The sequence below is a fragment of the Mustela putorius genome, unplaced genomic scaffold, assembly GCF_011764305.1.
Source record: "Mustela putorius furo isolate JIRA1106 unplaced genomic scaffold, ASM1176430v1.1 tig00000196_pilon_pilon_pilon, whole genome shotgun sequence".
Classification (NCBI taxonomy): domain Eukaryota; kingdom Metazoa; phylum Chordata; class Mammalia; order Carnivora; family Mustelidae; genus Mustela; species Mustela putorius.
The window spans coordinates 13,291,120-13,314,233 of NW_025421310.1; the positions used below are offsets into that span (position 1 = coordinate 13,291,120).

General features: G+C 55.8%; 3 protein-coding genes across 4 annotated transcripts in view; 2 read left to right on the top strand and 1 right to left on the bottom strand.

The window, feature by feature from the left end:
• Positions 1–356: 356 nt before the first annotated feature.
• Positions 357–3,185, top strand: IRF2BP1 (interferon regulatory factor 2 binding protein 1). Its single transcript, XM_004767550.3, has one exon. It carries the CDS (start codon positions 1,022–1,024, stop codon positions 2,774–2,776), a length of 1,755 nt encoding a protein of 584 aa, XP_004767607.1. The 5' UTR covers positions 357–1,021; the 3' UTR covers positions 2,777–3,185.
• A 7,448-nt stretch (positions 3,186–10,633) lies between these two features.
• On the bottom strand, positions 10,634–22,816 carry FOXA3 (forkhead box A3). Of its 2 annotated transcripts, none has more exons than XM_004767554.3 (2): positions 22,722–22,816; positions 10,634–12,388 (listed from the first exon to the last, which is right to left on the bottom strand). In XM_004767554.3, the coding sequence occupies exon 2, from the start codon at positions 12,356–12,358 to the stop codon at positions 11,402–11,404; it is 957 nt and encodes a 318-aa protein (XP_004767611.1). In that variant the 5' UTR covers positions 12,359–12,388; positions 22,722–22,816; the 3' UTR covers positions 10,634–11,401. The 2 variants fall into 2 exon arrangements, with proteins under 2 accessions (XP_004767611.1, XP_004767610.1); XM_004767553.3 differs by lacking the exon at positions 22,722–22,816 and adding an exon at positions 17,645–17,863.
• SYMPK (symplekin scaffold protein) overlaps positions 18,639–23,114 on the top strand; it is a 37,496-nt gene continuing 33,020 nt past the window's right edge. The window contains exon 1 of the mRNA XM_004767551.3: positions 18,639–18,778. The gene's annotated coding sequence lies outside the window, so the exon portion shown is untranslated. The remainder of the gene's footprint in view (positions 18,779–23,114) is intronic.

Below are 23,114 nucleotides of genomic sequence, written 5' to 3' on the forward strand. Positions count from 1 at the left end.
AATGTAACCCTTTGTAGACCAGAGCGCGCCGGCAGAGATGGAACAGAGTTCGAGGGCGTTGGACCACTCTTTAATAGATGAGGCAAGTGTGGCAGAGGCCTGGCTCAGAGGCGTTCGTTCTTCCTCTTTCACCGGCTGCTTCCGGCCCCATGATACACAACATTGGAGGCAAACGGGGTGCCAAGCAGAACCCTCCCTCTCCCAATTGCCAGCTTCCCGTCCCCTACCCTGAAACCATCCAATCAGGGCCTCTCCTCCGGAGCTGCTGCGTCCCTAACCAGACATTGGCCCACCTTTGATGGGCGGGGAATTGAGCCTCAGAAAGAGCAAGACTTTTGCCTAAAGCTGCACAGCAAGTCGGAACAGAAATTAGATGCCCGAAAGCATGTCCACTTCCTACCATTTCTGAGTCCGTGATAGCTGTGATCATTCATAACTCATCCCCGCCCCCAAGCCCTGTGCCCGAGCTCCTCCGAGCGCGTGGAACTCCCTGCCTCGCCGAGATGAATGGTAGGGTTTGCGCGTCGGAGAGGCTACGAGTCCAGCTCTCCGCCGCCAGCCGTCCCCTTTAAGAATCGGCCCCGGCGGGACTACGTTTCCCAGAAGGCTTTGCCGGCGCGTTATGTAACTTTCCCTGCGAAGCGGCCTCTGGGGCAGAAGGAGGTGGAGGCGGCGGCGGCCGTTGCAGCAGCGGCGGCGGCGGCGGGATCGGCGGGAGCCCGAGGCGGCGGTGCCCGCGGCCCATTCCGGGGCCCGAGCTGTGCGCCTCGGCCCGGAGCCCAGACCGGGCAGGGGCGCCGACGTGCCTCTAACAGGCTTTTCAAGGAGGCGGGAGTGAGGAAAAAGGCTTAGGGCCCAGGGGGCGGGGAAGGGGGGCCGGGCCTGGATCGGCGGGGAGGCCGAGTCGGAGGCCTGACTGTGGATTGCGCGGTCCCGGAGACACGAATCGAACGTCTGCGGCGCGGATCGAACGTCGGCGGCGGGTGGAACGCCGGGGCTCAGCGGCGCGCGCGCGGGGGTCATGGCGTCTGTGCAGGCGTCCCGCCGCCAGTGGTGCTACCTGTGCGACCTGCCCAAGATGCCGTGGGCCATGGTGTGGGACTTCAGCGAGGCGGTGTGTCGCGGCTGCGTGAACTTCGAGGGTGCGGATCGCATCGAGCTGCTCATCGACGCTGCCCGCCAACTCAAGCGCAGCCACGTGCTCCCCGAGGGCCGCTCTCCCGGGCCCCCCGCCCTCAAGCACCCGACCACCAAGGACCTGGCTGCGGCCGCTGCCCAGGGGCCTCAGTTACCGCCTCCACAGGCCCAGCCCCAGCCGTCAGGAACAGGCGGTGGCATCTCTGGCCCGGACCGCTATGACAGGGCCACATCGTCGGGCCGCCTCCCCCTGCCCTCTCCCGCCCTGGAGTACACCCTGGGGTCTCGCCTGGCTAATGGGCTGGGCCGCGAGGAGGCCGTGGCGGAGGGGGCGCGGAGGGCCCTGCTTGGCTCCATGCCCAGCTTGGTGCCCCCCGGGCTGCTGGCAGCTGCGGTATCTGGCCTGGGAAGCCGAGGCCTGACGCTGGCACCCGGCTTGAGTCCTGCCCGTCCGGCTTTTGGCTCCGATTTCGAGAAGGAGAAGCAGCAGAGGAATGCGGACTGTCTGGCAGAACTGAACGAGGCCATGCGTGGCCGGGCGGAGGAGTGGCACGGGCGCCCCAAAGCTGTGCGGGAACAGCTGCTGGCATTGTCGGCCTGTGCCCCCTTCAATGTCCGCTTCAAGAAGGATCACGGGCTGGTGGGGCGGGTGTTCGCTTTTGATGCTACTGCCCGCCCACCGGGCTATGAGTTCGAGCTGAAGCTTTTTACCGAATACCCCTGTGGCTCTGGCAACGTGTACGCAGGAGTCCTGGCCGTGGCTCGCCAGATGTTTCATGATGCCCTGCGGGAGCCGGGCAAGGCTCTGGCCTCATCAGGCTTCAAGTACCTCGAATATGAACGGAGGCACGGCTCGGGGGAATGGCGCCAGCTGGGGGAGTTGCTAACCGACGGTGTCCGCAGCTTTCGAGAGCCGGCTCCCGCAGAGGCCCTGCCCCAGCAGTATCCAGAGGCAGCCCCTGCAGCTCTCTGTGGTCCACCCCCGCGAGCCCCATCCCGGAACCTGGCGCCTACTCCACGCCGTCGAAAGGCATCCCCCGAGCCCGAGGGTGAGGCGGCTGGGAAGATGACCACCGAGGAACAGCAGCAGCGGCACTGGGTAGCCCCGGGTGGCCCATACTCCGCCGACACACCTGGGGTGCCCTCACCCATCGCCGCCCTGAAGAACGTGGCAGAGGCCCTGGGCCACTCCCCCAAGGACCCTGGCGGGGGTGGGGGCCCCGTGCGTGCCGGGGGCGCCAGCCCCGCAGCCTCCTCCACAGCCCAGCCTCCTGTCCAGCATCGTCTTGTGGCCCGCAACGGTGAGGCGGAAGTCAGCCCCACCGCAGGGGCAGAAGCTGTTAGTGGGGGTGGTGGCAGCACCGGGGCGACCCCTGGGGCACCCCTGTGCTGTACCCTGTGCCGCGAGCGGCTGGAAGATACCCACTTCGTCCAGTGCCCCTCAGTGCCCGGACACAAGTTCTGTTTTCCCTGCTCACGGGAATTCATCAAGGCACAGGGCCCTGCTGGGGAGGTGTACTGCCCCAGTGGAGACAAGTGCCCCCTGGTGGGCTCCTCTGTCCCCTGGGCCTTCATGCAGGGCGAGATCGCCACTATCCTTGCTGGAGACATCAAGGTTAAGAAAGAACGGGACCCCTAGGCCACCACTGCCACCAGTCTACTGCCTCCCACCCCTTTGCTACCCACCGCTGCTGCGGATAAATTATTCCCTCCCCCGCCCAGCCCAGTGCTACCCCGACTTGTGTACATACCCTCTTCCTCATCCCAGATGGGTCCCCTGGGGTAGATGCATTGAGGGTGGGGGGAGAAAGCTTGTAGCTTCTGTTCGAGGGGCTGTGTGGGGTCCCTTGGCCCCTCCAGTATTCCTCTCCCCTCCTTGGCTTGGCTTTGCTGCTGCTTGTAGTTGGGGGAGAGGTGCCCCCCTCCTCCTTGAGAAGGGGCCTCCTGAAATCTCGCTCTTTATAAACAAAGCAAAAGCATTTTATTGCCCCCCCTCTCCCGCCCCCTTTTCCTCCTTCAATAAACCGAAAGATGGGGTTTTTTTTTTCCTTCTTGGTCCTAGTTGTGAGATGCTGCGCCCCCTCTGGGACCGAACTGATCCCTGCAGGAAAGGACTTTGCGTTGTAGCCTCCAGGTGGCGCCCTTCCCTCAGGCGGCCCGTTGGCTGTTTTTAGGAATGCCGGCCATTCCTCAAGCGTCCTAGCCGTCTGCCCGTTTTCCAGATGACAGAACTGAGGCTCAGCCAGAGCCAAGCTCGGGAAGGTTTCCCTTCTGGTCCGCCCCTGTGTCTACCCAGGATGTGGGGGACTCAGCGCCCTCGAGGGGAGGGGAAGGAGGCATCAGGAGGCTTCCAAGAAGGGATGGGCAGTGAGTTCTTGCTCAGAAGGCAGAATATTAAAGCTGCCTTTCTTAGAGGAACTGCCCTACGAGAGAGGAAATTCACCTCCATGGGGTACACTAACAGAATCCCTGGAAACAAGGTGACTGCTTCCTGCCTCTGTCGGTGCCCTGGACTGCGCTCCCCACGTCCATCTAGGGAGACCAGTCTCAACGGTGGCCATCCTAGGACACCAGGACTGGCAGGGTAAAAGGCACAGCCCCTGCGGCCGCCTCTGATGTGTGCGGCCTTGTCCCGCACCTGTCCCGATGGGCTGATCATTAACCAGGACTTCCTGCTCTCTGGCGTCAAGGGGCGGGGCCTGAGCAGGCTGCGGCAAAGCAGGGGTTAAGGGGAGGGGGCTGCCCCAAGAGCCCAGCCCCCACCCCTGCGGTCTCCCTCTGCTACCTCAAAGTGGAGGTTGCCGAGAAGGGGGAATGTGGGGCGCCATGGCCAATAGATGGATGGAAAGATGGGGAGTGAGCCGCAGCACTGTCACACAGTCCTGAGACCCCAGATTGCCCCAGATCTCAGAAACATAGGTGTTCTGTCACTTAAATCTGGAAGAGCCTGAAGTCTTGGCCCATCTTCTCAGCTATACATGTGTCCCACACCTATCTTGCAGACCCACATGCCTCAAACCCCAAATACCAGAGACCGGGAGACTTTGGATCTGGAGGACCCGCCACTCTTAAACCCCCAGTTCTTGGGCTGGGGAGGGGAGGGGTCCCATCCCCTCCTCCACCCCCCACCCCTGGCATCAGGTCTCAGGTGTTCTGTCACCCCTGGTACTGCCAGCCTGAGCCCTGGGCAGGGCTGGGAAAACCACCCCTGATTAAATATACCAGGCGATAAGCCTGGGGCAAGGGAGACGCTGGATGGAGCTCCAGACCTGGCAGCCCATCCTGGGGCTAGCCTGTGACCTACCACCCCCCCCTCCCCAGCCCTGCAATCCCCCCACCACCACCACTGGGTAGTTCCCCCTTCCCCTCCTCCATCCCCAGGACAAGAGACCTCCAGACAGTAGGGTCCCCTGGTGAGGGCTGAAGAGCTGCAGAGGACACCTGGTCCTTTAAGAACAGCTGGTGGGGGGGTGGGCAGGGGAGTCACCCCCAGCCTGGCCAGTGTGTATTCTAGATAGAGGTTGAGTTAACCATTAACAGAGCAGACAGCCTGACCGGTGTGGGTCTGAGGGGCTGGATCAGTCCCCCTTCCTACCACCAGCTACCACCACCACCGTGCCAGGTTGGGGCCAGAGTGGAGGGCTTCTGGATTGATGGGGGTGATCAATGAAGAGACTTCCAGAAAGGAGAAATGGACAAGGAGAGATGGGAAACAACAGAGGTGGAGAGGGAGGTAGAAAGAGACCAGCTCACTGGAAGAAGACAGAGACCCAGAGAGAGGGGCAAGAGAGCTCAGAGACCCACTGAGATGGGGGAGATGAGGTAGACACAGAGAGACCGACAGATGTTCAGAAAAGAGCTAAGTAGAGAAATTCCCGGATACGTTCAGAGAGACTGAGATACAAAGATGATATGCCAAGAATAGGGACCTTGAAGGAGGGAGAGAAGAGAGATGGAGATTCAGAGAGAGAGGACTTGAGAGGGGGAGAAAGGAGGAGAGACCGAAATCAGGGAAAGGTATAGGTTTGAACTAGAGTTAAGACCTCTTCAAACTCAAGTTCTATGAGACTGAAGGAGAGACTGGAGATCTGTAAAGAAAGGCAAGGCTGGGTTTGTCTTGATCGCTTGGTCCCCAAGACAAGGCCTGGCTTATTCCCACTTGCCCTACACACGTCTCAGCTGAGCTGACACCTCCTCCAGGAAGGCCTCCTTGACCTCCCAGGCTGCGTCAATTGCCACTTATGGGCTCTCACAGACCCTGCACATTCTGTATCATCATTGGGGAATGGACTGTCAGCCCCACGAGGGCAGGACCAAAGCTCAGTGACCACTATGAACCTGGCATTACCTAGCACAGAGTTTAAAGGGTGGATAGGTTAATGTGCTCCTTTCCTTTAAGAAATATTTATTCAGCATCCTCTGTCAGACAAGCAGTGTGCTGGGTGCAATGGATAGAGCAGGGAGCAGAATGCAGCCCTTCCTCTCATGGAGCTGACATTTGGGTAGGAGAGACAGATCCATAAAATGTGACAGCCATGGAACGGTAAGTCCTAAGAAGAAAGAGTAAACCAGGGGAAGTGGCTAGAGAGTGACGGAAGTTGCTGCTGTGAAGAAGGACGTAGAGAAGGGTTTGCTGAGGAGCAGACAGGAAACTAAAAGAAACGAGGGAGCAAGCCAGAAGAAATCCGGGGCAATGGCACATGCAAAGGCCCTGAGGCGGGAGCCTGCTTGGTTTGTTCCAGAAGCAGCCAGGTGGCCAGTGCCAGTGTGGCAAAGAGGAGGGGTGTGCGAATGAGGTCAGACTGGCTGGCTCGGTTGGCAGAGTGTGCGACTTTTGATATGAGGGTGGTAGGTTCGAGTCCCATGTTGGGTGTAGAGATGACTTAAAAAGAAGATTAAAAAAAAAGGATGAGTTCAGAGTGATGGTAGGGGAAACTTGGGGGCCCCATAGGCCATGATAAGGCTTCAGATCCTATTTTCATGAGGACGGAGGGAGGGTTTCAAGCACTGGGTCAAGAGACGGAGGAAATGAGACAGAAGTGGCCCAGAATCAGCCGGGATGGACAGCATCTCATTGCTCTGTGTCTGGGGCTTTGCGGACAGCCTCGCACATATGCCCAACAGTAGTGTGCAGTGTGGGGACAAGTGAATAAGCCCCAGGCCAACAGAGAAGAAGTCAGAATGACATTAGATGGGTGGACAGATTCCCAGGCAGAAGCCAGGTGAGGACCCGGGGACGCCCAGGGACAACAGACGCAGACAGGCAGACAGCAGCTGGCTGAGAAGTCCCATTTCTTCCCCACCCGGAAAGCTTCCCCAGAGCTGGAAAAGTCCCCAGGCCCCCCTGCCCGCCTCGCCCGTGGCGTGCCCACTCACACCTCAGGCAAAGGAAGCTGGCAGGCCCCACAGGAACCTTTCTGTGGGGCAGGGGGGAGTGGAGGCGGGCGGGTGGCAGGGACGAAGGGAGAGGAGTGGCGGGCAGGCAGGCAGCGGGCAGCGGCGACACAAAGGCCCCAGTGTCTGCCCCTCCTGCCCCCGGGGTACAGATATAAATAATATGTACATCTACATTTATATATATACCAGCGGGCTGAGGAGCGGGGGGTGGGGGGGTGGGGGACACATACTTCCCTAAGGGCCCGGGGATGGCAGACGTCTGATCCTGCAGGGGGCTGGGGGGGCTCCGAGACACACGGAGAGAGTGGCCAAGCCTGACAGACGCGGGCTGAGAGGGACACAGGGACTGAAGAGAAGAGAGAGAAACTGACAAAGCACCAAAGATCTCCAGAATGAGGGGCAGACAGCCCCAGAGTCAGATCAGGAAGAGAGGGAAATGACACTTGACTGAGCAAGGACAGAGAAAGGGGGAAGAAGAGGGACAGTGATAGAATGGAGACGAGGGTCATTCCAGAGAAAGGCAAAGCTGCAGAGTAACTCAGGAGAGAGGAGGTAAGGACAGAAAGGAACAGAGAGAGGCCAGGAGACACCCAAAGAGAGAGAGAGAGAAGCAGATGGACAGACAGGGCCCGGCCAGGGCTGGGGGCTCTGGGATGCTTGTGACCGTGGTGGAGGGATGGGTCAAGGCACCCCTCCAGTGTGGGGGCAGCACCTGTGGGGGCTTTGGGGCGCAGCCCAGTCCAGGGCAGGCTGAGGGACAGGGAGCAGAGGGGAGGGAGGTGGCCCTTGGGTTCCGGATCTCGGTGTTTACCTGTGGCAGGCATTGCAAACAGGCGCCCAGCCTGGCCCATGGCAGGCGAGGGTGGGCCGGGCTGGGCCCCCGCCCTGGCACCAGTGGGCCCGACACGCCCACCTGTGGCCTGGGCGGTGAGTAACACACACAGTGACACTGGGTAGATGGTGACACATAGGGGAACAGACATGGTGACAAATAGGGACAGATATAGGCAGACCCAGAGTGACAGAGACATAAACAGATCCGCCGAACCCGGGGACAGTCACCAGAACAGACCCAGTGACAGACACACACCAAGGACAGACATCAGGCTACGAGGATAGGCCAACAGGAGGCAAGGCACAGAGATCCAAGGACAAAACACAAACAGTGACAGACAGGCAGATGCAACACACACCGATGCATGGACCAGAGACACATCACGGGTAACACAGAAGACTGCGGCCCTGGGATCCCAACCCACTGACACCAAGCTAGATGTGTGACAACCAGTGACATGGACACACTTGTAACCCACCCGCCCAGGACTGCTGGCTTCTCCCGGGGATGCTTCTCTCCTCCTGGAACAGGTCGTGGCGGGGAATGGGGCTGACTCTGAGAGAGGGCTTGGGACCCCAGGGCCCCATGTTGCTCTCATTTTCCCCCAACACCATGGTGGTTAAGGGCACTGACTCTGGGCCAGACTGCCCGGGGTTCAAGTCCTCGGTCCCTCCCCCTAGCCCCCGCTCCAACACTATCCCTGTGACCTTTGACAAGTAGCTTTACTTCATCCTGCCTCAGTTTCACCAATAATAAAATGGGGGGGGGGTTGGTTCAGTCCTATCAAGTGCTCACACAATGCCAGACAGAGGATAAGCCCTAAAAGCCACTATTAGCATTTCTCTTTCCAGCATTGTTATCACATGCCTTCTGATGTCATGGGACCTCTGTCCACAGCTAGGACGCTACCTTGGCCCTCTGTTTCCCCACCCGTGGGCCCCTCCTTTGGACCATGTCCCCTCAGGCCCTCCAGGCTCTGTCCAGCTTCACCTATCCCAAGGCCGGCTTCTCTGTGTCCCCATGGCTATCCCTCCATTCACGATCCCTGGCACCCTCACATCTGTCCATGCGCCCCACGTCTGACCATGGTACTTTTCCACGCTGGACATCAGCCGGCTGTCCCTGGGGTGGGGGGTCACACCTGCCCACGCCAGCCGAGCCGGTGGCCACCAGACACCCTGACGGATGGCCCCACCCTCCCTCCAGGACCCTACAACAACACCCGCCCCTCCGGCCACCTGAGGTCCCTACTGGGGCGGCCTGAGGCCCAAGCCTGGGGACAGGAAGCCCCAGGCCTGGCCGCCCTGAAAGCCTCTTTCAGCCTGGGCCTCCTCCCGCCACCACCGGCTCCTCCTGCGGAATAATATTTGGGCTGTTGGCCGGGGGGCGGGGGCCAGATCCGGAGGCCGCCTGGGAGAAGCCAGAAACCGCAGGGCTTCCTGCCTCAGGCCGGCTGACTCCGGGAGAGACCCCCAGGCCCGAGGGAGGGGGGCAGGCGCCCGGGGAGACTGAGGGCCTTTCTCTCGGCCCCAGTTGTTTTTTCCAGGAACCAGGAGGAATTCCCCGGCCTGCCCAGGACAGCGAGACCGGTGGGACGGCTGACGGCTGACAGGGAGCCAGCACGGCAGGGGGCGGGGGGGTGGTGACACGCAGCGGCAGGGCGGGCACCGCGACAGAAATAGAGGGCCTGGCCTTCGAGGTGGCAGGTAGAGGCAGAAACTCTGGGAGCTGGGGAACAGAGAAGGAGGAGCGAAGGAGTGAGGCCAGAGATCCAACGTAGTTAGGGTGAAGGGGGTGGGAGAACCCAGAAGGGACTCACAGTCCCCAAGTAGGGGAAGGAGCCATTCAGAGCCCAGAGACAGGGAGGAAAGGATAGAGTCAACACAAGGGAGTGAACGAGAGAGAAAGCCCAAGGCGGACCGTGTAAGAGGTAGGCTACAGAGGATGAGCAAAGGTTTTCAAAAAAGCCAGGAGAAGACAAAGGCTCAGAGAGTGTCCCAGAGAGATGACATTTAGGAGACAGAAAGACACACAGAAACTAGGGGCGACATCTCTCACACACACACATACGCAGGCAGCCCTTGGTCTGATGAACGAATTAATTAGCTGCTAGAGAATAAAAGACCAAGAAAAGCAAACCCCAAATAAGGAAAAGACAAAATGAGACCAAGCCCGCCCACCTGCCCTAATCTGGCTGAATGACCCTGGCCCAGTCCCTTTGCCTCCTGAGCCTCGGCTTCCTGTCATTGTCTCCCCCTGCCCCTCCCAGAGCCATGCGCTCAGAACATCTGAGCTACTGACCCCAGACTCAGAGCTCTGTTCCTCTCAGAGACACCCAGACACTAACCCTAGGGGCCCACAGCCACACAAGGAGGACGGAGCTCTTTCCCCACACACCTGCCTGCTGAAGTGACTGCCGACCCTCCACGCAGAGGTGACAGGCGTAACACCCAAGCGCCGACAGACCCTTTGAAACACTTGAAACATACAGGTGGATACTGACTCACAGAGGTGCACACAGAACACACAGTGACAGGCAGGCTTGCAACATGGATCGAGCCCCACACAGACCCCTTGAGGTGGTGGGTATGCAGACGGATGGACATGAAGAACTGTGCCTAACAGTGGGAGACCCACCAGGACCCAGGGGTAGGGGGACAAAGAGAACCACACACACAAAACCGTAAGACATCCCAGGACACCGATAGGTACAAGCACCCAGAATGTGGGACAAACCCACAGAATGGAGGGATACAAACCAGAGGGAACAATGGGAGGGCCACAGAGACCCCAGAGGGCACAGTGATATCCTATGACCCATGGAGGCCCACCCTCCCAGCACGCGCGCGCGCGCACACACACACACACACACACACACACACCATCTCCTTCAATTAACACCTTGTTTGTGCCTTCCCCTCCTCCCCAGCTTAACGAAAAATCGAAAAATCGAGCAGCCCCTGGGCTCCTTGGGCCTCAGAGTTAGAGTTGTGTGTCTGGGGAGTGGGGGTGGGGAGATGGCCTTGGTCATTGCAGAGCCACCTCCCCCTGCCCTGGCCCCGGAGCTGCGGGGGCTGCTATCTGTGAGCAAACTGTCCTTGGGGTCAGGGACAGCAAAGAGCCAAAGGTCAGGTCGATGCCTCCCCCAGCCCCTCCCCCAGAGGCAGCCAGCTCTTGGGGGCAGGCGGGAGAGGGGACAGGGACATGGCAATTCAGGTGTTTAAGCCCCATAGGGCCCGCCCTCCAAAGAAAAGAGACATTGAGTGAGAGGCAGAAACAGTGCCTTTAATGGTCCAACACAGGCAGTATCCCGCTTCCCAGGCAAGAACCAGACTTCAGCAGAAATTCCCCATACCCTAGCCAGTCCTTTCTGGTTTCCCCTGGACCAGAGGGGGGAATGGGCTCTAGAAAAAAACAAGGAGTAGCCTCACCTCCATCCCTCACTCAACTCACACCAAAGAGACGTTGATGACAGTGGCCAACCCAGGGGCTATGGCAGCTGTCACGGTGCACAACGGTACACTGTTTATGTCAGCCAACCAAGATGGTGGCCATCGTAGCACCCAACGTGCCCAAAAAAAGATGTTATGCAGGATGATGGCCAACTGGCCCTCTAGTATGCCAAGAAGTCAACCAAAAAAGAAGTGATCACAGCATCCAACGGGCCAAAGAAGATGTCACTGGAATGGTATCACCATCCCATCCAAGAGGATGTCCATCACCATGTCCAAAGGGCCAACTGAGATGTCATCCCAGGTAGCAGCCATCAGAGCACCCAATGGATGGACTAATAACGTCAATCAACATGGCAGTCTTGGTAGAACCCAGTGGGCCCACCAAGATGTCAATGGCAGTTATCACAGTACCCAAAGGATGGATCCGATGCCCTCAGACACCGCAGCCACCACAGTAATAGACCAAACAAGATGGTAACTGATGGGGCGAGTCAAGTGTTACCAGGAGGATCAGGCCCCAAGTGCCCGAGGATGTGAGCTATAGCCATACCCCACCCACCACGCTGCCACACCCCCGCTAGGACGCGTTAAGCAGAGAGCGGGAATAGACACCCTGATAGTAGACCCCAGGCTCCCCACTCTCCACCCCATAGCCCCCAAACCCCATGTCCAGCTTAGGAGGTGCTGGCGTCTGTTCCGACATCAGGTTGTTGATGGAGAAAGGGTGATTGAAGTTGTAGGAGGCATCAAGCTTCAGTTCCCCGGGGAGCTCCAGGCCAGTGAAGTAGGGTGAGGAGGAAGGGGGGGAGCCACAGTCCAGAGCCCCCACATCTTCCCCGGCCTGGGCCTCTGGCTCAGGGGGTGGAGGCTGGGGCTGCGGGTGAGAGGTGACCGTAGCAGCAGGGGCAGCGGCCGAGGCAGCCGACCCTGCACTGTTCCTGGGGGTGGAGGTCCCGCCAGCTCCCTTCTTCACCTTCTCCTCCAGCTTGAAGCGCTTCTGGCGACGCAGGTAGCAGCCGTTCTCAAACATGTTCCCTGAGCTGGGGTGCAGGGCCCAGTAGGAGCCCTTGCCCGGCTTGTCTGGGGAGCGTGCCACCTTGACGAAGCAGTCGTTGAAAGACAGGGAGTGGCGGATGGAGTTCTGCCAGCGCTGCTGGTTCTCCCGGTAGTAGGGGAAGAGGTCCATGATCCACTGGTAGATCTCGCTCAGGGTCAGCATCTTGCCCGGTGCCTGCTGGATGGCCATGGTGATGAGTGAGATGTAGGAATATGGCGGTTTGGCGTGGGCCAGCGGCCGCCGGTAGCCTTTCGGCATCTCCTTCCCATGCACCAGCCCATGGCCCGGACCCCCGTACCCCGAGCCGCTGCCTCCGCTGCTGCCGCCGGCCCCCAGGCCCGGGAAGGTGGGCCCCAGGGGTGCTGCAGGCGCTGGGGGCGCCAGGGGTCCTGAGGGCAGCGGAGAGGCAGGGAGCCCCCCGGGGGGGTAGGGAGCACTCAAAGGATTCAGGCTCATGTAGGAGTTGAGGGGGGCCATCGTGGGCACTGGGGTAACTGGCGAGTAGACCTGCAAGGAGAGAAAAAGTGATGGGGGGAGGTCAGTGAGTCGCCACTCTGCTGATCAGCAAAAGGTCGCCAGTGTGTCCGCCACTGTGTGTCTGTCCGTCTGTCTGTCTTGCCCCTTCTACAAGTCCCCTCCCCCATCCTTACCTGTGTCTGCAGATGGCTATCTCTAAAAGTCTCTCTCTCTTCCCCATTCTAATGCACCTCATCTTCCATCCCCCAAGCTCTCTATACTGGAGTTCATGCTTTAGGTGGTTATCTAAGTAGGGGTCTGGGGCACACTGGGGAGTCTCCGAGACCCTTTGAGGGTGTCCAGGAGGTCAGAACTATTTGCCTGTAATGCTAGGAAATTACTAGCCTTTTTCACTATGTCTCAGGAGTTACAGTGGACTTCTCCAGAGGCCACCGGACACTGGACATTGCAACAGACCAAATGTAGAACCTGCCACAAGAATCCCGCTGTCTCCTATTGAACCAGACACTGAAGAGATTTGCCAAATGTGTAACAGTGTCACTCCTCTCACTAAACGTTTTGAAATATAGTTATTCTATTTTAGTTTTTATTTTTATTTATTTTTTTTAAAGATTTTTTATTTATTTAACAGACGGAAATCACAAGTAGGCAGAGAGGGAGAAGGAAACAGGCTCCCCGCTGAGTAGAGAGCCCGATGCAGGGCTCGATTCCAGGACCCTGGGATCATGACCTGAGCCGAAGGCAGAGGCTTTAACCCACTGAGCCACCCAAGGTGCCCCTTTTTATTTTTTTTTGAATAGGCTCCATGCCCAATGTGGGGCTTGAACTCACGACCCTGAGATCAAGAGTTGCCTGCTCTATCGACTGAACCAGCCAGGGGCCCCTGGAAATATAGTTATTAATAAAAACATAGTATTTGGGGCGCCTGGGTGGCTCAGTGGGTTAAAGCTTCTGCCTTCGGCTCAGGTCATGATCTCAGGGTCCTGGGATTGAGCCCCGCATCAGGCTCTCTGCTGAGCGGGGAGCCTGCTTCCCCCTCCCCTGCCTACTTGCGATCTCTGTCAAATAAATAAATAAAATCTTAAAAAAAAAAAAAAAAAGAGGTTCTGAAACCAAAAAAATAAAAAATTCCTCACTTATCTAACCATACCCTCTATGTGGTTCTGCTCTATCACCCTGTCAGGTTATAGAATTACACTGTTAGAGGCCAAAAATGTTTCAGGATGGGCGGGGGGGAGGGCACCTGGCTGGCTCAGTCAGAAGAACCCACGACTCTTGATCTCGGGGTCATGAGTTGGAGCCCCACGTTGGGTGTAAAGGTTACTTAAATAAATAAAACTTAAAGAAAAAATTTTTTTAATGTTTCAGTATCAGAAATCACATGTTTCAGCTTCATCTACATCATCTCTTTCCCATATATCATTATATCTAAGGCATCGCTATTTGTAAGCTGTGATATATTTAAGTTTAATGTACCAGTAAGGGGGGCAAAAAAACCAGCCAGTCCTAGACACCATTGATTGTAAAACCCATGCCATTTTCAGAAATGTTCTGAAGAAAAACGTGCATCTTAGCTCACTGAAATACAGTAGACATGGCTAGGTCTCTCTAAGTAACCCTCTCTCTCTTTCATCCTTTCAACCAATATCTATATGGTCCCCCTACGTAGTGCCAAGCACTGCTCCGAGCACTTCACAGGAAAAGGTCTCCATTTCAACCTTTACAACTGCGCTGTGACGACACGCACTGTATAACTGAGCAAGCTGGGGCCCAGAGAGGTTGTCCAGGGTCACACAGTAAGAAAGGGGCAGAACTGGGATTCTGATTTATGCAGTCTGGCTCCAGACCAGGGCTCTGGATCACAAAACAAAAGCAAGACAGCAACAGCGATCCTCACAGACCTGACAGTCTAGCAGGAAATGAAGGAGAGAAAACACGGAGAATAGAAAGCATGATGGGTGGTGATTTCTCCCTCCCTGTGTTTACCCGTTCAGCCCACTGTCCACCATCCCCCTCCCTCAGTCCAACAATGGCTTCCCCCTCCCCTCCCCCTCCGTGTGCCCTGCTCCCTCCCCACGTGGGGGTGGGGGGGGTACAGCTATCTTTCCAGCAGGAGCCACCTTTGCTGTGGGTCAGTGGGTTCTGTCTTGTCCCCTGTCACTGTAAGGATCTGCAGGTCCCAAGGTCATGAGAGAGAAGGGAATGGCCGGGGTCACTCCGAGACTCAGGGACAGGTGGCAACCAACTCTCCTCTGAGTGCAAGCAGAGAAACTCTCTCTCAGGCACTTTTCTTTCATCTCCATCTCTGGTCTCTGAATCTCCCATCTGGTTCCACGTGTAACTGTCCACCTCCTTCCCCGTTTCAGTACCTCCCTGCTCCTCCTCTCTACTCCCAGTCTCCATCCAAGCTTCCTCTCCGCCATCCCTGTCTCTCCCCGTCTCTTTCTTGCCCCTCTGTCTTCCCCTCCTTCTCCAGTCTCTCTCTCCTCTTTCCCCAATCCCCCTCCCAGTCTTTCCCTCCTTGTGACTCTCCCCAACTCCATCTCTCTCCCCCCACCCTATCTCTCTCTGCCCCACTCCTGGGCCACGTCTCTTTCCCCCCAGCACACATCTGTCCCTCTGTCTCATTGCTTCAGCATCATCTTCCCAGAAGCCTCCCATTGAAACTGGAGTCACAGGTACCCCTTCTCCATGCATTGGTGTCCCCACCACCACCTTGGCTGATTCTGCCCCCTCCCCAGGATAAGGGAAGTGCGTCCTTAAGAGCTGAAGGAAGGCAATGGACTCAGAGAGCTCCTAAATCCCTCTGCAACCCCCACTCCAATTCTCCAACTCCATGAGGCTCCTCTGGATCACAAAGGAAGATTGACTGGGACCCCAGGACTCTCCTTTTCTGAGTCCCCACCCATCCGGAAGTCCTCCTTGAGGTCTGACCTCAAGCACTCCAGCTGCCCTAATCCACCCTTGGCTTTCCCACGCCCCAGGGCTGGGATGAACCCCCAGTGTCCGGGTGTGAGCCGGATCTCCCCTGCCAGGGCGGGGCTGAGATTGGGGGGAAGCCCTCAGGGGACCGGCACCCCCATCCCAGGAGGCTGGAATTTCTCTCTCTTCATTTCCTTATTGTCTCTGGGGGGAGGGTGTGACAGGGAGCATAGGAAGGCCATGTGAAGCCAGAAGCCTAGTTTCTAGTCCCAGTCCCAGTCCCAGTCCAGATCCTCCAGATCCTCCAGCAGCTCCCCCTTCCCCACGCACACACACTTGGAGTGGCTTCTGAGTTCCCATCTCTAAAAGGGGGGAGAACTTGGACCAGCTGATCTGTGAAAATTGGAGGTCAGTGGGGACACCCCAGGGTGCTAACTTTCCAATTTCCTTCCTGACAGGGAGCCTGACCAGGGGTGTCAATCACCCCAGCAGGAGGGTGCTGTGAGCAAGAAGCAGTTTGGGGACCCTCTTAGTTCTTAGTTGCTGAATGAGTGCAGATGTTTCTTTCCCTATTGTTCTGACCCTGGGGGAGGAGGTGGCTCAGTGCATGGGAAGGCTGGGGACACCGTATTTCCATTTCCGGCCCCCTATATGTTAACTCTTCCAAAATATGCCCCCAAATTCTAATCATCTCTAGACTGTCTCTCAATTTCTGACAGTTTCCACGCAAGTTCTTAAACTTCAGACTGTGCCCTCATAGCAACTCCTCCATTATAGACCAATACAACTTTCTTCTTAAAGATGTGCTCCCCCCAAACATAGATCTGTAGTTGGGTCTTCTTCAATCATGTCCCTAGACTCTGAACTCTCTCGGCTGGGGCAACCCCCACCCCCTCACCGGCCGGCACTACCTGCGAACGCTTCCACTTCCCACCCGTTCTCAGCCTTCCCCACTGTACAAGTGACACCTCCAACTCTCAGCACTCCCAGTCCCTTCCCTGGTCAGCCTGCCCCATCCCACGTGCACCTCACACCTCCACAGCCCCAAGACTGGCCCCTCCTGGGCACTCTGCCAAGCCCTGCAGTCCTGGGGAACCAGGAGTCCCAGCCCAAGCTTCAAACCCCAGACCCAGAATTCAGGCATGGTGGGGCTCCTTGTAAACCCCCAGATCTCAGAATCCTTGGAGATCTCACACATTCCAGTCCCTCTGCGACCTGAAACCCAAAGTCTCCTTCCAGGTTAAGAACCCAAATGTCCGGACCCCCATAACCCTCCTACTGGTACCCCTCCCTCTGCCATTTCACAATCTTGACTATAGAAAGAACAAGCTAAAGAGGAGCCCTTGTATTAGTGGGAACGGGAGTTAGAATTGGGGAAAGACTTTCCCTCTGGGGAGGTACGGGAATTAAGATACACCCTGCCCCCTACTCCAAGGGCAGCCTTGTCAGAGATGGGACAAGTGAGGACATTAGCAATTACTGGAGATTACTGGAAGGCAGGGGTGTGAAATCTGAAACCCTCCAGCCTCCGAGTATCCCTGCTGAGGGTCTCTAAAAACAATTAAACCACTGAAGTTCAGTCAGGAGGGGTAAGGGTCCTGAATAGAGATGGGGGGCGGAGACTGATCCCTCTCCTGACAATGCCCTTGCTCACATCTGCTCTCAGGTTCCCAACTCTGACCCCATCTGGGCCCCCATCTCTCTGAGCCCCAGCTCTCACCCACCTGTGACTCCAGACTCCCAAACCATGTTTCATCTCTGAGCACCTCCACCCCTTAACTTTGAGCACTAATCCCTATTTCTGACTCTTAGATCATCACCCCGGAGATGCTTACCGCATGCACAATCCCAACACTGATTTCTACCCCAGAAGTCCCATCTTTAACTATATTCCACCCCTGAGCTCCCACCTCAGACTTTCCTTAATGGTGAACCTTTTCTCCCATCTCTTAGCTCTGGCCTCCACCCCCCCCCCGCCCCTCCCGCTTTGGAACCCCACCTCCTAATCCCCCAGCTCTGTCCCCTAACCTGGAACTCGGATTTCTATCTTTGTTTTTGTTTTGTTTTTCATTTTAATCCCTTGGATTTTGGGTCCCCAACACCCAGTCTTCACATTTAAACTATGAGCTGCCCCTTTCCTAAATTTTTCCGTTTGAGCCTTCGCTCCAACCAGCCTAAACCGTACTCCCACGCCTCGTCCCCCATTCCGAACTTCTACACCTGGTCTGCGTGTCTGTAGTTCCTCCGCTCCTCAACTGTTGTTGGGGCCCCCATTGGATTCCCACACTCCGTCCTTGCCCCGATTCATGCTCGCACCCTGATTCATGCCCCCCACTTCCCGCTCCGCCATCCCCGAGGACACACCTCGCCCGCCTCCGGGTAGTAGCTCCACTCGGCCAGGTCATGGGCCTCCATCTTCACCGAGCCCAGCATCCCCCGGGCCTGCGCCCCCTCCCGCCCCCGCTCCGGCCCGGGGGGAACCGAGCGCTTCAAATCTCTCAGCTGGCACCGCCCGAGTTGCGACCGGTGCCCGCCCGTCCGACCGCCCGGGGTCCCAGCCGTCCTGGGCGCCGCGGGAGGCGGCCACGCTTTATAGCTGGGACACCCCCCCCCCCCGCCCTCGCACGCCCCGGGCTCCCCTCCCGCCTCCCCGAGGGCGGCGCGCTCGGACTGGGGCGCCCCCTGCGGGATTAAGCGGAGACAGACCTCAGGCGCCGGGAGCCGCAGCCCGGGGCCACGAGAGCTGGAGGTGGCTTAAGAGAGGGAGCGACGGGTGCGCAACACTGCCGAGGCTAAAAGCCCCAAGGGCAGAACTCTGGGGCTCTTCTACCCCATCGGGCTTCATCTTCTCGACAGAAGAGGGCGAATGGCCAGAGCCCAGCATGACCGCGGCGGAGGAGAAGGGCCTCAGAGCGCTGTGGACTCCGGAGGTCAGTATATGCTACCATAAGGACTGCAAGAGACCCTCGAACCCACGTTCCCATTGGACGGACTGGAAGACTGAAGCTTCCGACAGCTGGAAAGGCTCCAGACTGCGTAAACGGTCAGGACCTAAGGTGGACGGGATCGAGGACTCTGCTTAGACTCCACTGGGGCAACAGATCACCTCCAGGTCCTCGGAGCTTTGCCGCCCGGACTCTCCGCCCGCCCTAACACCAGCCGTCCAGGACCCAGAACTACCAAGAACTCCATTTCCCAGAAGCCTCTACCTCCCTTTCCGTCCAATGCCTCCGCTAAGGGACTACATTTCCCTTAAGGCATGGCAATCAAAGGCCGGAAATAAAGGACGCCCCGGCGTCGTCTGGGGGAGGGTGGAAGACCTCTCGCGTTGCAGGTGGGTAGGGGCGGGGTCGGGCTGCAGTGTGGACTCCATTTCCCGGCGGCCCTGTGTGCGCGGCGCGTGCGCAGTGTCCCGGCGGCGAACGGAAGATGGCGACGGCGGCGTCTGTGAGGAGGCGCTGCTGAGGGGGCGCGAGGGGGACGGAGGCCGGCGCCGCGGTGAGCGGGGGGCGGAGTGGGGGCCCGGGAACGAAGGGAGGAGGGACCCTGAGGCGGCAGGAGCGCTGGCCGGCGGGTTGGGGCGCTGCGAGGAAAGAGGAGCAGTGACGTTCGGGACCCCGGTTTCTTCCCCAGCTCAGGACCCACCCGTGGCTCTCCAGTGCCCTCAGGGCAAAGTTCCAACGTGGCCCCTAAGGCGCGTCCGCCCCTCCGGCCCCGGCTCGGCCTCTCTGCTCGTTCCCCACTTCGCACAGCTGCACTGGCCTTCCGGTTCCTCAAACTCGCCATGCGCCTTCCCGCCTCAGGATTTTTGCACATGCTTTCCCCTTTGCCCGCAACATCCTTTTACCCATTCTGCCTGGCTAACTCCCATTCATCTTTCGGGTCTGTGCATCAACGTCACTTCCTCTGCGAAGGCCTGCTTTCCCGCCTTCCGTCCCGAAATCCGCCTGTTAAACCCTCTCATAGGTCCCTGTTCCTTTCCTTCATGTCACATGTGGTCTGATTTATCATTGGACCTTTATTTGTGGGGTTTTTCGATTAGATGCTTGGCCGTGAGGTCCACGGAGACAGGGACTTAGAGAATGTGTTCCCAGCACAGCGCTGGTCGCACTGAAGATGCCGGGTTAATGTTCGTTGCATGAATGAAAGATACTCCTGGGGTTACTTCCTGTATGAGGGGAGTCGTCATACTCCCAGATGGGAGTGGGGCAGTGGGACTCAAGGAATACACCAGGAGGGAAGGGGAAACAGTGATGGTTGGTAATCGCAAAAAAGACTGCAAGCACCCCCAGATGTTCTTCAATAGGGAGGTTGGCAGAAAAAAAGCTGGTAATACCTACATAATAAAATACTATGCAACTATGAAAGGGGGGTTGGGGGAAGGGAATGAAGAAAATGTCTCTACGTTGATATAGAGTGGGCTCCAGAAAATATTAAGTGAAAACAAATAAAAGAGAAGGTGGTGCTAATTATGTGCTCCCTTTTTCCTAATCATATGCTTCCCTTTTTAGGAAAGAAAGGAAATGTGCATATACTTTTTTTTTTTTTTAAGGATAAACCATAAAGTAGAAGAGGGTTTATTTTTTTAACACAGGGTTAAAAAAATTAAAAAAGGTAGATTTCAATCTGTTATTGTCATGGAAAGAGTGGAAAGGTTGGAAAAGTTCATCATGAAAAGGTTCATTATGTTCTGATAAGGGACTGCAGTGTGCTGGTTGTCAGGTGACTGTGCCCCTCGGCTTGCTTGAACAGACCTGTCCTGGAGAAGGAGTGCCTTTCAGAGAGGCAGGACTGCCTAGTGGTGAGGAGGATAGACTCTGCAGTCATACTGCTGGGTCTGTGTCTCAGAAGCTGTGAGCCTTTGGTCCAGTGACTTTACCTCCCTTACCTTCAAATTTCCTCATTTGTAAAAGGAGATTAAAAATAGTAACTGCCTCCAAGAGTTGGTGTTGGGAGCTTTAAATAAGCTAACAAGTGTGTTAGAATTGTGCCTAGCACATAAATATTAGCTATAATTTTTCAAGCGTTTTAGAGCCAAAGGGCGGGGATAGTAAGTACAGTGATTGGGGAAGCCCTTTGGCATTCATTCTGATATTTACTGAGCACTTACTCGGTGCCAGGTGTTGTTCCATGCTGTAAGTCTAGAAAGTGAACAGACACACGCAAATCCTGGCCTTCACAGAGCTTATAAATTTGTAGTATGCTGATGGTAATAAATGCTGTGCAGAAAAATAGAGTAGCACAGATGGAGAGGGAGAAGGAATTGACGTTTGAAATAGGGTAGTGGAAAAAAGAAAAAGAAAGAAATAGGGTAGTGAGGGAAAAGCTGGAACGCAGAGACCTGAGAGGAAAGTGAGGGCAGAGGTAGAAGGGGCCACTCATATAAGGTCTCCTAGGCCTTGGTGAGGATGAAGGCTTTGATGCTAAACAAGATGTGACTGTGACAGGTGGCAGGGAGTCTAGGAAGGAGGCTGCTGAATACTCGTTCATTCAGCAGACATCTGGTGAATAACTACTGTATTGCAATATATTACATTCCTTTATTTTTATTTTTATTTATTTTTTAAAAAGATTTTATTTACTTATTTGACAGACAGAGATCACAAGTAGCCAGAGAGGCAGACAGAGAGAAGGGGGAAGCAGGCTCCCTGCTGAGCAGAGAGCCCGATGTGGGGCTCAATCCCAGGACCCTGGGATCATGAACTGAGCTGAAGGCAGAGACTTTAACCTACTGAGCCACACAGGTGCCCCTTACGTTCCTTTTAAAAGGTGCATCTTTGGGTGCCTGGGTGGCTCAGTCGGTTAAACCACTGCCTTCGGCTCAGGTCATGATCTCAGGGTCCTGGGAACGAGTCCCACATCAGGCTCTCTGCTCAGCAGGGAGCCTGCTTCCTCCTCTCTCTCTCTCTCTCTCTCTGCCTGCCTCTCTGCCTACTTGTAATCTCTGTCTGTCAAATAAAATAAATAAAATCTTTAAAAAAAAAAAGGTGCATCTTTCTCAGCCTCCTCAAATTGTTAATGGTTTATGTAACATCCTTCAGATCTTTTCAGGGGCACATAAAAATAGTAGCTGTACTTATCTTGTGTTTATTTTGCATACTAACTCATCTACTCCTCAGAAAAGTCCTGGGAGGTAAACATTGTTGCCGTCCCTGTTTTTTGGTTTTGTTTTGAGATTTTATTTATTTATTTGAGAGAGAGAGAGCGAGCATGAGAGGAGGGAGGGTCAGAGGGAGAAGCACGCTCCGCACTGAGCAGGGAGCCCAGTGTGGGGCTTCATCGTGGGATCCTGGGATCATGACCTGAGCTGAAGGCAGAGACCCACCAGATTTATTTTACTGTTTTCCCTCTTCTTCTGGTTTTTATCTTTTCATTTTTAAATATGTATGTAGATATAGATATACATGTGTGTCTATATCTATATGTATCTCTCTCTCTTTTTTTTTTTAAGATTTTATTTATTTATTTGACAGAGATCACAAGTAGGCAGAGAGGCAGGCAGAGAGAGAGGAAGGGAAGCAGGCTCCCTGCTGAGCAGAGAGCCCGATGCAGGGCTCGATCCTAGGATCCTGGGATCATGACCTGAAGTGAAGACAGGCTTTAACCCACTGAGCCACCCAGGTGCCCCTATATGTATTTCTCTTTTGTAAAAAGGGAGGATGCAGCAAACATTGACTCCCACTTTGCATGTTTTCAGTTAGTATATGTTGGACTCTATGGTTAATCACTATATAGAGATTTTCCTTTTATTCATCCCTCATTTTTTTTTTAAAGATTTTATTTATTTGAGAGAGAAACAGAGATAGCGAGAGAGAGCATGAATGGGGAGGAGAGAGAGAAGCAAGCTCCCACTGATCAGGGAATCAGACCTGGGACTCTCCTGGGATCACAACCTGAGCTGAAGGCAGATGCTTAACTGACTGAGCCTCCCAGGCGCCCCCATCCCTCGTTTCTTTTTACAGTTGCATAGTATTTTGTTATGTGGATTTATCTTGGTTTTTTCAGTCAGTCTCCCTGTTTGAGAACACTTGGGTTGCTAATAGTCTTTTGCTGTAATTGATCCTTATTTTTTTTTTTTAAGATTTTATTTATTTATTTGACAGAGAGAGAGATCACAAATAGGCAGAGAGACAGACAGAGAGAGAGATGAGGAGAAGCAGGCTCCCTGCTGAGCAGAGAGCCCCATGCGGGACTCGATCTCAGGCCCCTGGGATCATGACCTGAGCCAAAGGTAGAAGCTTAACCCACTGAGCCACCCAGGCACCCCAATAATTGATCCTTATTAAATAGTTCTGCCAAGCGTGACTCTGGGACAGATGCCCAAAAGTTCCCCTTCCCCCACTCCCCTTTTAAAAAAAAAAAAAAAATCCATAATACTCCAGAAAATGACTGAAACCTAATTTATTTTAACTAGGCCTTTTTGGATGTGTTGAATACTTACCTGGTAGGACTCTGTGACTGGTATTCCTCAGAGCTCCCTTGCAGAAAGCTTGCTGTCATGTCTGGTCCCAAGTACAGCCCCGATGGCATGACGAGGCCCTGAAACCAGCAAGGAGGTTGCTGTGTGTTCATTTGTTCAGTCATTAAGCAGATGTTTGTGGTCAGCCTGCTATAGGCAAAGTCCTGGAGGTGAGGCCTGGCACTCCACAAGGGACTTCCTCCAACCTGGGAGACCTCTGTCTCTCCCAAATCATAACCCCTATGTATACACACAGTCTGAAACAGCCTTGATGGGAGACGGAGTTCAGAAGACCCAACAGGGACAGGACAGAATGGAAAGGAGGGTTGCTTCCTTTGTGGACAGTTGGGTGAAGGTCCACCCTATCCACAGGGT